This window comes from Phocoena sinus, chromosome 9 (assembly GCF_008692025.1).
Source record: "Phocoena sinus isolate mPhoSin1 chromosome 9, mPhoSin1.pri, whole genome shotgun sequence".
NCBI lineage: Eukaryota > Metazoa > Chordata > Mammalia > Artiodactyla > Phocoenidae > Phocoena > Phocoena sinus.
The window spans coordinates 5130194-5144744 of NC_045771.1; the positions used below are offsets into that span (position 1 = coordinate 5130194).

General features: G+C 36.0%; 1 protein-coding gene across 1 annotated transcript in view; it reads left to right on the top strand.

Moving 5' to 3' along the window:
• Positions 1-14551, top strand: part of KMT2C (lysine methyltransferase 2C) — a 294073-nt gene that overhangs the window by 219067 nt on the left and 60455 nt on the right. The window contains 5 exon segments of the mRNA XM_032643218.1: positions 1199-1327; positions 2689-2808; positions 5645-5775; positions 9413-9593; positions 13367-13471. Coding sequence (XP_032499109.1) covers positions 1199-1327; positions 2689-2808; positions 5645-5775; positions 9413-9593; positions 13367-13471 — 666 coding nt within the window.

Below are 14551 nucleotides of genomic sequence, written 5' to 3' on the forward strand. Positions count from 1 at the left end.
GGGTTCGAGCCCTGGTCCGGGAAGATCCCACATGCCACGGAGCACCTAAGCCCGTGAGCCACAACTACTGAGCCCTTGCACCACAACTACTGAAGCCTGCACGCCTAGAGCCCGTGCTCCACAACAAGAGAAGCCACTGCAATGAGAAGCCCGCGCACCACAACAAAGAGTAGCCCCTACTCGCCACAGCTAGAGAAAGCCCATGTGCAGCAACAAAGACCCAACGAAGCCAAAAAAAAAAAAAAAAAAAAAAAAAAACAAATCCTGAAAGATGGGTAGGTGGAAGGTGGCAGAGGTGGGGAGGCAGTGGACAGGGAGCTTGATGTGCTCAGGGAGCTGAGTGTAGCTTGCATAGCGGGAGTGAGATGAAGCTGGAGAGTTCACAGGACACTGTTATAATGGGCCTTACAATTTGGATTTCATTTTGAGGCCACTAGGAAGACATTAAAGGATTTTTAAGCAGAAAATTGATACTTTTCAATTGATATTTATAGAAACATCATTTAGGCTGCAGTTTAAAGAACTGATTGGAGAGGAGGGTAAGCATGGAGGCAAGGCAGAACAGGTGGGGAGGGAATGCAGTAAGTCAAGATTGGACTCAGGTGGTAGTTGAGGGAAATAGAATGTCCTCGGGAGATACTGAGGAGTCCTGATTGAACGGGAAAAGAAATTAGGAATTGTCAAGCCTGTCTCCTGGGAATCTGCCTCCTGCATGGTACGTTTCCATGTCTTTTAATGATGATAGGTAAATCCTGGGAAAGGGAGAAGGTTCATCTTAAATTAGTAGTTCAATTTTGTATATAAAGTTTTCAGTAACTAGGTAATTCTAATTACAGATTAGTTGGAACTCAAGAGAGTTGTAGGCTAGAGAGACAGCCTTGGGGTCCTGGACCTGAAGACACAATTAAAAGCAAGGGAATGATAGGTTAAGTGCAGATTGATTTATGATTGTCTTTGGAAGCATTCTCTGTGTGTTTCCCCTTCTCTGATTCTTATGTTTCATTTCCTGAGAACATTGCACTAATTAGCATGAGTTCTGCAGCCCTTAGAGGGCCTTTTCTGTCTCTGTACTTTCCCTATCAACCGGGATGCATGATTAGAATGGCTCGGCAGCCACTTTGCTTTGTATTTCCTGTTACATAGGAATTGTGTATTTGATAGCTTTTTCAATTTTATCTGTACGTTTACTTTTTTCCAGAAGGAGAACTTATGGATTGTGATGGAAAATCAGAATCTAGTCCTGAACGGGAAGCTGTGGATGATGAAACTAAGGGAGTAGAAGGAACAGAGGGTGTCAAAAAGAGAAAAAGGAAACCATACAGACCAGGTATAGTGCCTGAGCTAGACATCTTAATATAATCAAAACTTAGTTAATTTAAGAAAAATATAATATTGAGGGCTTCAAATATAATGAAATAATCAGGATGAAATATAACTTCTTAAGAACTCTCTAAGCTGAAACTTAGAGAGATTTTTAGGCTGTGCCGTGCGGCCTGCGGATCTCAGTTCCCCGACCAGGGATCGAACCTGGGCCCTGCTGCATTGGGAGCGCAGGGTCTTAACCACTGGACTGCTCGGGAAGTCCCCAGAACTTGTAGGCTTTTTTAGGCAGTTATTAATGTCTGTTTACCAGTGAATGAGGTAGTTTATTGAATCAGTTCAATCTTTATTCTTCTGATTGCTTATATTTTATTGGTAAGAGTGATCTAAATACCTTCTGATGTGTAAGGAAAAACTGTGTTTGTTTTCTGCTAGACCTCAAAAGGTAACCTTCCTTACAGATGAGCCACATTTGTAACAAGGGCCTAGATTAGCTTCGTCCAAATCACTGTATGAAAATGATTTCATTTCTTCATAATTATGAGGCTTATAAGTGCACCTACTTTTTTAGACACTGCCAAATTCCTTCCAGGAACTTATAGTTAAATGTTGGGGGTTTTTTGTTTTTTCTTTTTCTGCCTTCCATGTAAGGGACCCATCTGAGGGGCCCATTAGGTCACAAAGTATATTGCTAGACAACTGTCATATGACAGAAGCTATTAGTGTTACTATGCGTCAGGCGCTATTCTCAGCATTTACATCTATTTATTTAGTGCTTTCATATGTGTATAGGAGATACTATACATTATCCCTTTTTTTACCAGTGAGGTAACTGAAGCAATGAAAAGTTAAATAACCTGCCCAAAGTCTAGTAGTAACCAGAATTACACAGTTTGACTCGTCTAAGAACTTTAGGAATAACTAGGCACATTAATTACCCCAGAAGTCATGTTGATTTTTGCTTGGATCATCTAGTTTAGTTTGTATCTTGTATCTGTTCTCCCTCAGCTAACATACAAATAATTTGAATGATGATCTATGAGTTACTAACATTAAGGAAACAAGCATAATTTACTATAATGTTTACCCTGACATCGTTTAGGAGAAGAAATACATGCAGTCTTCTGTACTTTGATGAATTTGTATTCCTATTTGGTTAGTAATGAGGTAACAATAACTTTGATCTCTTTTATTTGCTTATTTCCAAACTCTTGTATTTTGCATTAAAATGAGATTATTGATTTAAGTTAACCCATATTGAATTTGGGAAAAGCCTCACTGTTTAAGCAATTGCACCCTACTTAATGTGGAATTACAGGGAGAAATTAGTAGTTATTTACAAGATGACCTAATTTCTGTTTTGGATAGGTATTGGTGGATTTATGGTACGACAAAGAAGTCGAACTGGGCAAGGAAAAACCAAAAGATCTGTGATCAGAAAAGATTCCTCAGGCTCCATTTCTGAGCAGTTACCTAGCAGAGATGATGGTATGGTACTGATTTTGTTTGATTTAACCCTCTTATCTTGATATCCCCATTGAAAAGAACTATCCTAAATAATGTTACAATGACAACCTTATTGCTTCTTAGTGATGAAAGGATTTGAGTGCCTGTAAAGTTCATATCTGCAATATAGAAATTAGGTTTGATAAGAAAATTATTTAAATCCAATCAATTATATTGCTTTGAGATTACTTTAAGAAGGGACTGAGAATATGCGGGACTGAATAGGGACTGAATCACATAGTTATGTCTGGTACTTTCTGGCCATCTCACAAAAGGCCTTTCTTTGCCTGCATTAGCTACTTGGCATAAAATTGGAAACTTTTTAGACTATATAATTGAAAGTGACAGCGTATCCCAATAATTTATAACAAAGTTGTATAGTGTTTTAGAAATATATCTTCCAATTATTAGTCTGTCATTGTTACTTAGAGTTTCAAAGATAGCTAAATCATTGCTTAAGTCATAGCTTAAGAATTGGTCCTAATGAAGACTTTGCAATGAGTATGGTCATGATCTGTACACGTTCTGTATTTTAAATATTTTATATAGAATCTGAAGAAAAAAGATGTTTTTATCATATTCTTTGAATAGAGTTCTTTTATTACTATGTGATGGGGTTTTGGCCTGTGAATGAATTTCAGAAAAATTGCTGCACATTTTTAAAAGGAAGCACCATAAGAGTTTTAAAGAAGTTTCTAATATGACTTAACATGGCTGTAATAAGCCCCAGTTAAGAAATGTGATATGTTCAATGAAACAATTTTTTTGTTTTCCATCTTTGTCTCTATTTTGTCTTCTATATAATTTTATTTTTATCATTTAGTTCAGTATTTTTCATTTGTGTCATCCACTGAGTTTTTAATTTATTATGCATTTTTCCTTTTCTAAACTACTTTTTTTGATATTTTAACACTTTGTAGCTTCTTTTTACAGCTTATTCCTCCCAGTTTTAGTTGATTTAGAATATAACATTTCTAAAACCTTTGCATATCTGATTCTGCTCTGTATCTCCTGGCCCTGTCTCCTAGTGCCTCATTTCGTTGTGTTCATGGTGTGAGATAGATACATATACATTAAACAGCAACAAAAATTTTTTTAAACTGTGAGCTCATGTTCTTTAGAACATTCTCTGAACTTCTTGAGGACTGAAGTGAAGGTTGGTTACCTCAGAGAATATTTGTTGCCAGGAGCATGAGGTGCTATTCCCTTAGGACTCCTTTAAGCTAAATTCTTAGCTTGAAGTTTTTTGGTCCACCTATGTTATATAAATTCAGATTTCTTACATATCATGGCTGTACTGAGTTTATGAACTCTCCGGGAAGATTTTCATTTTTTTGCCTTTCTACCCAGCACCTTATTCAGTGACAAGATGACAAGCAGTTTTCTTTGCTGTCAGGTTGGCGGGGGGTGGTGGTGGTGGTGAGTGATGTGTGGAGGACCAGGGGAACGGGAGGGTGTGTTTCTTGTTAAACCAGCCCTGGTGTGGAGTCCTTCAGGGTCCCCCCTTTATACCAGACAGCTTCTGGTTAATCTCTACACCTTGGGAAGAAGCTGTAGGCTTTGTCTTCTATTCCCCATTCCTCATAAGGCTCTGAAAACTGGAGTTCAAGGTCACTAGATTTTAGCAAAATTTCAGAGAGCTTTATTTAGTTCTTTGCTTATTTCTGTGGTTCCTATTTTACCTTAATTTTTGGTCTTGGAGAATTCTTTATTTTCTGTTTCGATTACTGCTGTATTTTTTTTTTTTTTTTTTTTTTTTTGCGGTACGTGGGCCCCTCACTACTGTGGCCTCTCCCGTTGCGGAGCACAGGCTCCGGACGCGCAGGCTCAGCGGCCATGGCTCACGGGCCCAGCCGCTCCGCGGCATGTGGGATCTTCCCGGACCGGGGCACGAACCCGTGTCCCCTGCATTGGCAGGCGGACTCTCAACCACTGCGCCACCAGGGAAGCCCTACTGCTGTATTTTTTTGAAAATGTTTAAAAAATGTTTATCCACTATGTTTAGTTGTTTTCAGTCCACCTATGTAGTCTGGCAACAAAAGTGCCCACATTGATTTTCAGAAGGCATGTGCCTTCTATAGTATGTGAGGGTATCATTTGATTGCTTGCTTACCTGCTTTAAGTGGTGTACTTGTTTTATTGTTAATTTCGTAGTCCAACATTTTGGATTTTCGCATTTCTTTGATTTTAAATATGAGCATTCATAGCATATTTATTATCATATTCATAGATAGTCATATATTATCACAACTATGTATGTACTCCAGATACCTAATTTGCAGTAAATCCCTGAACTTGAATTGCTGGATTGAAGGACACATTTTTTAAAAGACTTTAGTTAGATAGTCCCAATAAACTCTAGCAAAAGGTTGTACCCACTAAATTCCCTTTAGTAGTGTTCAAGTAGCCGTTTATCCATACTCATTAGCATTGAGTATGTATTTTCCTTTTTTAATCTTTAACAAAAGGTCAGCATTAAAAAAATCAAGTTTCTACTTTGTGAAGAAGAAAATACTCATTAAGAAACAATGGGAAGCATGCTGATAATAAGTAGACATGAAATGAATTTTTTATGATACTTAAAAATTAATAAACTTACTTTGAGGTCTTTTTATGAAAAAGGTAATTTGTCAAGTCATTATGCTGTGTACCTTAAACTTAGTTGTATGTCAGTTATATCTCAATAAAACTGAAAGAAAAAGGAAAAAGCTTGTTTATGTGGAACTGTGTGTATGTTGGTAAGTTATAAAATTACTTTTGGTGGACTTATCTGAAAATTTTAAATACCACATATTTATAAATGTGACTATTGTTTCAGGCTGGAGTGAGCAGTTACCAGATACTCTAGTTGATGAATCTGTTTCTGTTACTGAAAACACTGAAAAAATAAAGAAGAGATACCGAAAAAGGAAAAATAAGCTTGAAGAAATTTTCCCTGCCTATTTACAAGTAATATTTTGCTTTATATTATATATTTGTTAATGAAAGAAACGTAAAGTGATGTATCGAGTTTTGAAAAAGAGTTTTGTTGTTTTTGTACATGTTTTAATCAGTCATCATAAAGGCCATTTTTTACCTTCCAGAGCCTCTTAAAAATTACATTTATCTTCTTTGTGCTTTGATACTTTTTACAAAGTTCTTTTTTTAATCCCAGTTTTTCATTTATAAATTTCATAAGAAACACAAGAACTCTTCGGCTGGGAAAAGCTCATTCTTCCAAACCAGTCATGCCTGCGTGCTCTGCAAACGCAAGTCTGGTGGACAGCTTCCTTTGCTAGTACGGGTTACAGTAATTATGTTCACTGAATGATGATGGGTTTTTAGCCGCCAGAATTGCAGCTTTCATAATATTTACCACTTTTAGAGGCCTAGTGAACCAAAGGTTTAGGCTGAATTGTTTTTGTTTTCTAAAATATACATCAGGAAAATATCCCTCAATATGAAGAAATGGTTTGATAGATGTAAATAGAAATCCTTCTAGTTCATCTTGTAAACATTAAGTCTCAGAGGAGTTCAGGGCCATGTGGTACATTGGAAAGAACCCTACATCAGAAATAGGACTGAGCTGTAAAGGCTGGCTCAGCCATAGCTCATTCTAGATTCTTGAGCATGTAATTCATCCTTCCTTGGCCTCTCTTCCTTCATGTGTAGAAATTGAATTGGATCAGACTGTCGTTGAGTGTCCATCTGATCTGTCCCTCCCACGCAGCTATGGCGAACATAGATAGCTCTTCATTGCTTGAGTTGTAATTTTTTTTTTAACCTTAATTTTCCAATTAGCTATTACTAATTTAATTGGTTTTAAAGGCATTTCCTTTCAATTAACATACAGCTTCCTCAATTTTTTTTAGTAATTAGAAGTGTAAAATTCAAATACTCATTTGACTAAAATGTCTTCTATATTTATCAAATAAGACTTCAAAGCATAAGTACCTTAAGTATATAATAATATTTATGAGTGAATTTTTGTTAGACAACTAACATCATAAGGGCAGTGTCCATTTTAAAGAGTGCAGTCTTTAAAGTCAGAGCCCTGGGTTTGAATGCCACTACGCTACCAGTTAGCTATGTGATTTTGTTTTATTTAACATCTCTGTGCCCCAGTTTTCTCATCTATAAAATTGTGGTAATACCTACTGTACAGAAATGTTGAGAGATGAAATAAGAATTGTGGATGTAAAGTGCTTAACTCTGCACCTTACATTTTATCTATCTTTAATAAATGTTTTATTTTCTCCTTATTCCCTTCACATACCTATTCATTCTAGCTTTGTACCTATAAAAAATATATAACAGTAATTTTATTGTTCAGGAAATAGAACCATTTATTGTTTAGATTATATTTAATTGCACCCTTTGTGTTGTCTCCTGTGCCCTTCACCTCCCATCTTAATAGTCCTTCCTGGGAGTATTGAGTAGATGGCATGCCCCCCTCCTCCTGTTGACCCTTCTGTAAAGTGTAATGTACATTTAGGAAGCTTTCTTCAGCTTTTTAATGGAAGTATTGATATGAAAACTGAGCATTGCATACTTTTGCAAAAGAGCCTTTAAAAAGAGTGGATCTGATTTCCTGATTACTGCTGTAATCTAAATCTGTTGATCGGGATTGTTTCTTTTGGTGTACAGGTGTAATTCCCCTATCGTCCATCAGTAATATATAGCTTTTTTGATGTGCAGGAACCTTTTGTGATAGTACTATTTCTTGGACATCTTGCGATAGCAGTTGTATTTTTTTTCGCCGTTGTTCAGGGGTGGGGTGGGGCATACATAATATATAGTGATGAAAACCCGCCAGGAATTCAGTAACAGTGTTTTTCTAGCTTTTCTTTATTAATCACAACAGTGTCAAGATAAACTATAAATAATTGTATAATCCACCCAGTAGAAAGAGTTACCTGGCCTATTAAGAGCTGGTGGTACCACATGGCCATAGGAACCCCTGTAGTAGATCTGGAGTCTCCAGGTTCTGGTCATCACTGAACACTGTTAAGTCACAAACCAGGTGGAGCCACTCCCTTACGTTAACTGCAGGAAACAAAAAGCCACCAAAGTGGTAAGAACTAACAGTTTTTGATAAATACCACTAAATTCATCATGGGTCATATTAAGAAAAAATTCTTGCTAATGGTGGTCTCAGATTTCTCAGATTTATACTGAAGGCATTAAATAAATGATCTATAAAGTTCTAAGATGCTTTCCTAATGATAAAAGCATTGCCAGTACAAGAAACAAATCATCTCCTGCCCAGTGCTCTGTATTTGTGGGTTTTCAAATTTCTTTTTCATAGTGAAACAACTTCTTCATTTAAAAAAAGTGAAAATTTCAAATCAAATATTCATCGCCTCTACCAGACTTCACATACCTCCTCCCCGTCCCTTTTCAAAAGTTAACAGCTTGGTGTTTATCCTTTCAGAACTTTTAAAATAATTTATTTTTGTATAGTCTTGGTTTGTATTTTATGTTTTGCTGGACATATCACTCAACTTGCTTTCTTTTAATACTGTATTTTAGAGCTTCTTTTTTTTGACTGCATAATTCTACATCCTTTTTAAAAATTGATGTATTTTATAGTATGGATATCTATAATTTATTTAGTCATAGGCTTTTTGACAGACATTGAGTCTGTTTTCTCTTTTTGGTATTGCTAAAAAACGCTGCAGTGAACTTTTCTTGTGTATGTGTCTTTGGCAAAAGTGTATTAAATGTTGGTAGTTACTGCAAAATTGCCCTCCACCAAGAATCCCCTTTCCAGGCAGACCACATTATAGACAATAGAGTTTTGGGGTTGAAGTAAGTGAAGGGGGTCTCCAGTGCTTCCTTTTGTTCTCTTTATTGATGCTTGAGAAGTTTGGGGGAGACCTAGAGCTGTAAGGAGCCCAGCTTGAAAGAGTGGTCTCTACAGTAGAGCAAGTATATTGAAATGGAGAAAAGTTAATATGAGTAAATGGATAAAAAGCCATAGCCTTTAATAGCCATACATTTTGTACACATAGTTTGTTTAAAATGACTATAAAAACCCTCTCTCAGATTTATAGCATGTGACGTCTTTAATATGGTTGTATGCATTAGTATGAGAATACTAAATCTATCTGAAGTATATAAATATTAAAGCTGTAGATCAAACCCTTGTGCTGTCCTCTGTAGATAATCTATAAATATTAATAATATTCATGAAGTTTTAGTTTTTCTTATAATATGAATTAAGGTGCCATACTGTTACAAATTTATCCATTTTTAAATTTAATTGTAATCTAATCTGGGAATATCGAATTATTATACTGCAGTTGGTAGAAACATATTTGACAGAATTGTGTGGTTTTATTTGCATAATTTTATTTGATTCTTGTAAAAAAAAAAAACCCCAAAAACCTTATTTTTAAAATTCCGGTCAATTCTTCATATAAAAGAATTGACAGGCTATCTCTATAATTATTTATATATTTCTATATTCAATTTTTATATTGTTAAATACTAAGCTTTTCTGTTATTTCTGCCTTCTTATCAAAATGATGACAGAATTATCTGTTCTCATTTTAGAATTTTATAACTAAGTCAGTTGTTCTCATATGTGCTTATCTTTATCTAGGAAGCTTTCTTTGGAAAAGATCTTCTAGATACAACTAGACAAAACAGACTGAGTTTAGATAATCTATCAGAAGATACAGCTCAGCTTTCTTACAAAACAAACGTGAACACAAATTTCTTGGATCCTTCCTTAGATCCACTACTTTGTTCATCCTCAACTGCAGCAAAACCTGGAACTCACGGTATGTGGAATCAGTGACAAACTTTTCTTTATCGCATTACATTCATCTTCCTTTTAATCAAACCTTTGAAATCCTTTAGTTTGGCCTCATATGCATTTTAAAAATTAACTTTATTGAAGTACCAGGTCTATAAGATTTATCAAATAAGTTTATCTGTGTAACAACCACTAAATCAACTCCTGTGAGTGGTGAAGGAAAATGTTTGGTTTACAGTTTGCTGAGGGTAATGTAAGGGAGTGTAATTAGGCCATAGTTGGTGAGTTATAAATATAATAGTCTTCAACTTAGGTAGATTTTTGTTAATTACATAGCCCCAAGAAATTCAGAAGAGGAAAAGAGTGCTGTAGCTGGGAACTGGCTGTTCCACTGTGATAATAAAGTGAAATACATTTCAGATCAGTTTCTCACTACTGACAGTTTGGGCCAGATAAACCTTTGTTCCAGGAGGGAGGCTGTCCTGATATTTAGCAGCATCTCTGTCCTCATGATGTCATAATGATCAAAAATGTCTCCAGATACTGCCAAATGTCCCTGCAAAACTGTCCCCTATTGAGACCCACTGCCCTAGCTATAGTGAATATGGGGACTACCTAGAATCAGAGAAGGGTATGAGAGCTTAATGTTTATTAATATTAACGTCAGCAAGGCTCTCAGAGTTTAACTAGTTAGGTATCACAAAGTTTTTCCTCCACTTCTGTATTTTTATCTCGCTTTCAATTAGAAATTTAATATCCTTCTGACAGGCTTCCTTTTGCCATTGAATTACATTTATTACTCCTTTAATTTTATAAACTCAATTTGGAAAACAATCTTAAGGCAGCAGCCTTCCACTGAAAGATGACTTTTGATACATTAAGTAGTTACAGCTTCATTAACTTACCACTATCCTGGATGGAAATACAGGCTTTTATTTTTTATTTTAACTTCTTGAAATAATTAGAAGCAATCTTATCCCCCTGTTATTTGAATGCACCCAGCACGGGAGTAAAGGCCATGCTCTTTGTTTAATGTTAGCAGATCATTTTACTTTAGTTCTGTTGTTTTGAGTACTTACCTGCTCTGATCCATGTTAATATGTTGTTAAAATAATGCATAGTGAAAGACTTGTCAGCCCTTCAAAGGATGTCTTACTCTGAAGGATTATCTTATAAAAAGTCTTGACTAGCCATTTAAAGACTTACATAGAGGGAAATTGCCCTTGAGTTTTTATAAGGAAAAGAACTGAGGTTGGAAGGAGACATATTGTGACTGAAAAGACATTGCTGTACACTATTTTTATTCCTGTTTCCTTTATTTGAAGTTGTTTTTTCCACAGAACTCCTGAAGAGAGAATAGTTTAATGATAAAGCCAAAATGCAGAGGACTAGAGTAATACACATTTGAAAACCTAGGTTAAATATAATGTTCTGTGCAGTCAAACCACTCTCTTGCCACTATGATGGGAAATCAAAAGTAGTGGCTTCCTTCTTTAAAATACTTTATTCAATGTAGTCCATTGCATCAGTTTTAATAATTTGTTGATAAGATACAAAATTTCTTCAGGTAGAGGAGAACTTTTAAAACATGGTCTCTTAAAAAACGCTGGTTGTAATTTGTTTAGTAGAATTCCATTGGTTTAAAACAAACAAGCCCGCAGACCTTAACCCTGGAACAATTATCCCCCAATTTTTTTTCTTTCAAGTGTACTGTTGTCTAGAGAATACATTATTGAAATAATTTTATTTCTTAAAAACTTTACAAATATTTGGGCACACAGAATTTACTTTAGCTCAATTTGAAAAATTATATTTTTATGTATGTCTGCATTCTATTTGAGAAGTATACGTTTAATGGGACAAGACTATTTTCATAGAAATATTTGATCTAGAATCTGGAGTATTTTATGTCCTCCCCTCCTCTCCTTTTTTTTTTTTTAAAAAATTTTTAATTGAAGTATAGTTGATTTACAATGCTGTGCCAATGTCTGCCTTACAGCAGAGTGACTCAGCTATACACATATATATACACATATATACAAATATATATATTTTTAAAATATTCTTTTCCATTATGGGTTATCATAGGATATTGAATATAGTTCTCTGTGCTATACAGTAGGACCTTGTTGTTTATCAATTCTAAATATAAATCCTTTTTTTTCCTTAAGTAAAAATATAGTCCAAATGGATAAAAATACTCAGATATCCCTTAACTTAAATGACTAATAAAGTTTCTAAAGGTAGCCTAAATATTTTCCTGCTTGATTAGGCCAGAAACCCTGGTAGTTCTCCTTGACTCTTCATTATCTCACATTCCATATCTGATACCTCCACACGTTTGCCTCTGCCTTCAAATGATATCCCAAAGCCAACCACTCCTAACCTCACCTTCCCACCACAATCGTGTGGGCTGGTACCGCCTCTCACTTAAACCCGGCCAAGGCCTGCTGACTGATCCATCTCCCCTCTTGCCGACATGCCTTACCCCCTCCTCCACCCCTGTCGGTTCTGCGCCTGGCAGCCAGCATTTCCCTGTAAGATATCAGTCACACCCTCCTCTGGCAACCTTCCAGCAAGGAAGGTTGACCCATTATACAGTTGACCCCTGAACAACAGGGGTTTGAACTGCGAGGGTCCACTGATATGAGGATTTTTTTCCACTGATACGTACAGGAGTCCTACCATCTCTGGCTGCCTGAATCTGCAGAGGTGGAAATGAGGATATAGGGAGGGCCGACCACAAGTCATATTCGGATTTTTGACTGTGTGGAGGGTCGGTGCCCCTCTCCCCCATGTTGTTCAAGGGTCAGCTGTACTTTATACTTCAGAATAAAGCTCAGTCTTCGCCTTGACTTGTAAAACCATCCATAATCTTGCTTAACTGCCTTTTCAGTCTCTTACCACTCGTTCCCTTTATTACCGCAAGCACTGGCCCCTTGTCTTGACAAAACTCTTCCTGCTCTGGTCTTTGCATCTGCTTTTCCCTTCGCCTGAGGTACTCTATCCATCTTAGGGCAAATGCTCCCGTAGCTTGTTTATTAGATTTGTGCTTGGTAACCACCTTTAAAAGGCCTTCCCTGACCACTTTATCTGATATCTAACGGTATTTCCACATCTTACTCTGAATCCTTCTTTCCTTATTGCTTATCTTTATAGCACTTACACTGCTGTCATTTATTTACTGTCAGACTCCCTCTGCGAAAGTAAGCTCTGGAGGCCATGCACTTTGTTTTAGTCACTTCTGTATTCCCAGTGGCTGGACCAGTGCCTGTTAACATAATCCATAGACATAATTCTGTGGGTACTCAAACACTTTCTTGAATAAATAAGTGAATTAATCAGCGTTAAGGGTAAAGCTGGAAGTAGGCATTTCACTAGATGGTATCTGGTTTATACTTTACGAGGAACTTCTAAACAGTAGGTTTGCCTTAAATATTTTATTTATCTTCTGGAGTGTTTTCCAGATGTCATTTTTAGTGATGCCACTTTCTTAATTTTTTGCTTTGTTTCACTTTTATTGCCTATGGGTTTTATTTTAAATTTTATTTTATTGTTAATATACACAGTAGTCACAACAACAAAATCTTAATTTTTAATGTTTTGTTATTGAAAATGTTGGAGTGCCTTTTCTATGAAAAATTCCTTACTTTAGAAGTAATAATCTTTTTATGATTCTAGTACTTACCTCAGTATCTGCTGTATTCTAGATATTTAGTAAATGGTTGAATGAGTGAGTTTTAGAATTTAATGTCTAGGAAAATACTGACACTTTACAAACATACTTACTGCGCTTAGGCACTGCTGATGATCCCTTAGCCGATATTTCCGAAGTCTTAAACACAGATGATGACATTCTTGGAATAATTTCAGACGACCTTGCAAAATCAGTTGATCATTCAGGTATATATGAGTGCTGTTTGCCCAGTGTCTATTTTATGATGTGAGTGAGAGGTATGTGTGTGAAACAAGCTTAGTCTTTTCTCTGAAACTGAAAAAAAAATTTCTTTCTTTTCCTTCCTTCCTCCCTCCCCTCCCCTCCCCTCCCCTCCCCTCCCCTCCCCTCCCCTCCCCTCCCCTCGTCAAAGAACTCATCATTTTATTTGATCTGCCTTGGCTTTCCTGCTTTAAGAGGGGAAATAGCAAGTTAGTTAATTTCTGTTGCCTGTCTAATTGCATCAGATTTAAGGCCTGTTGCCTTAGAGTCCTGCTGTACCTGTTTCTTCTTTTGTTTGCACCGTCCCCCAGCTCCCGTGGTAATCATCCATTTTATTTGGTTTGGGTCTTGTAGGTCTTGATTTATGCACTTTCCAGGTTGAGAGCTCATCTTGTCCATTTGGTAAGAAACTGAGCAATGGATGACGGCTGACTAGAAGTAGTCTTTTTTTTTTTTTAAATAGTGATTTCAGCTGAAACAACCTGTAGGTGCATGTGTATTTGTTATAGTGCTAATTTGTCACTAATCCAACTTTGCTTTTCCCTTTGTGCGTGCAGCTAAAGCATGGTACAACTGTACTGTGTTTTGGATGACTTTCTCTGTAGTGTTCTTTTTTTTTAAATGAATGGTTTTATTCATGTTAGTATGTAATTTATAATATTACCCAAATATTATAGAGTTAGTTCCTATACGAGCAGATAAGTTCCAGATAAGAGCAGATGAAATTTTACTTTTTGATAGCAGTAATATTAAGGAGGAAGCATGATAAAGTAGATAAACCAGTTTTAAATGTGACTATTGCTTAAAAACCAATTTATATGAGATAAAGCATGTAATAAACATAATCTGTATATTGTTTTTGACTACAGAATATTTCAGAAATATCTGTAGTTGAAATTATTCACAAAAGGATAATTTTTACAAGGCATTAAAAATTTTAGAGCTTGTCATTAATTTGTGTGAAACTTGTTTCACAAACTGCATATGATAAGTTGAACCATACATTTGAAACACTATCTTCTGAGTTTAAGCAGTTAATTGTATAT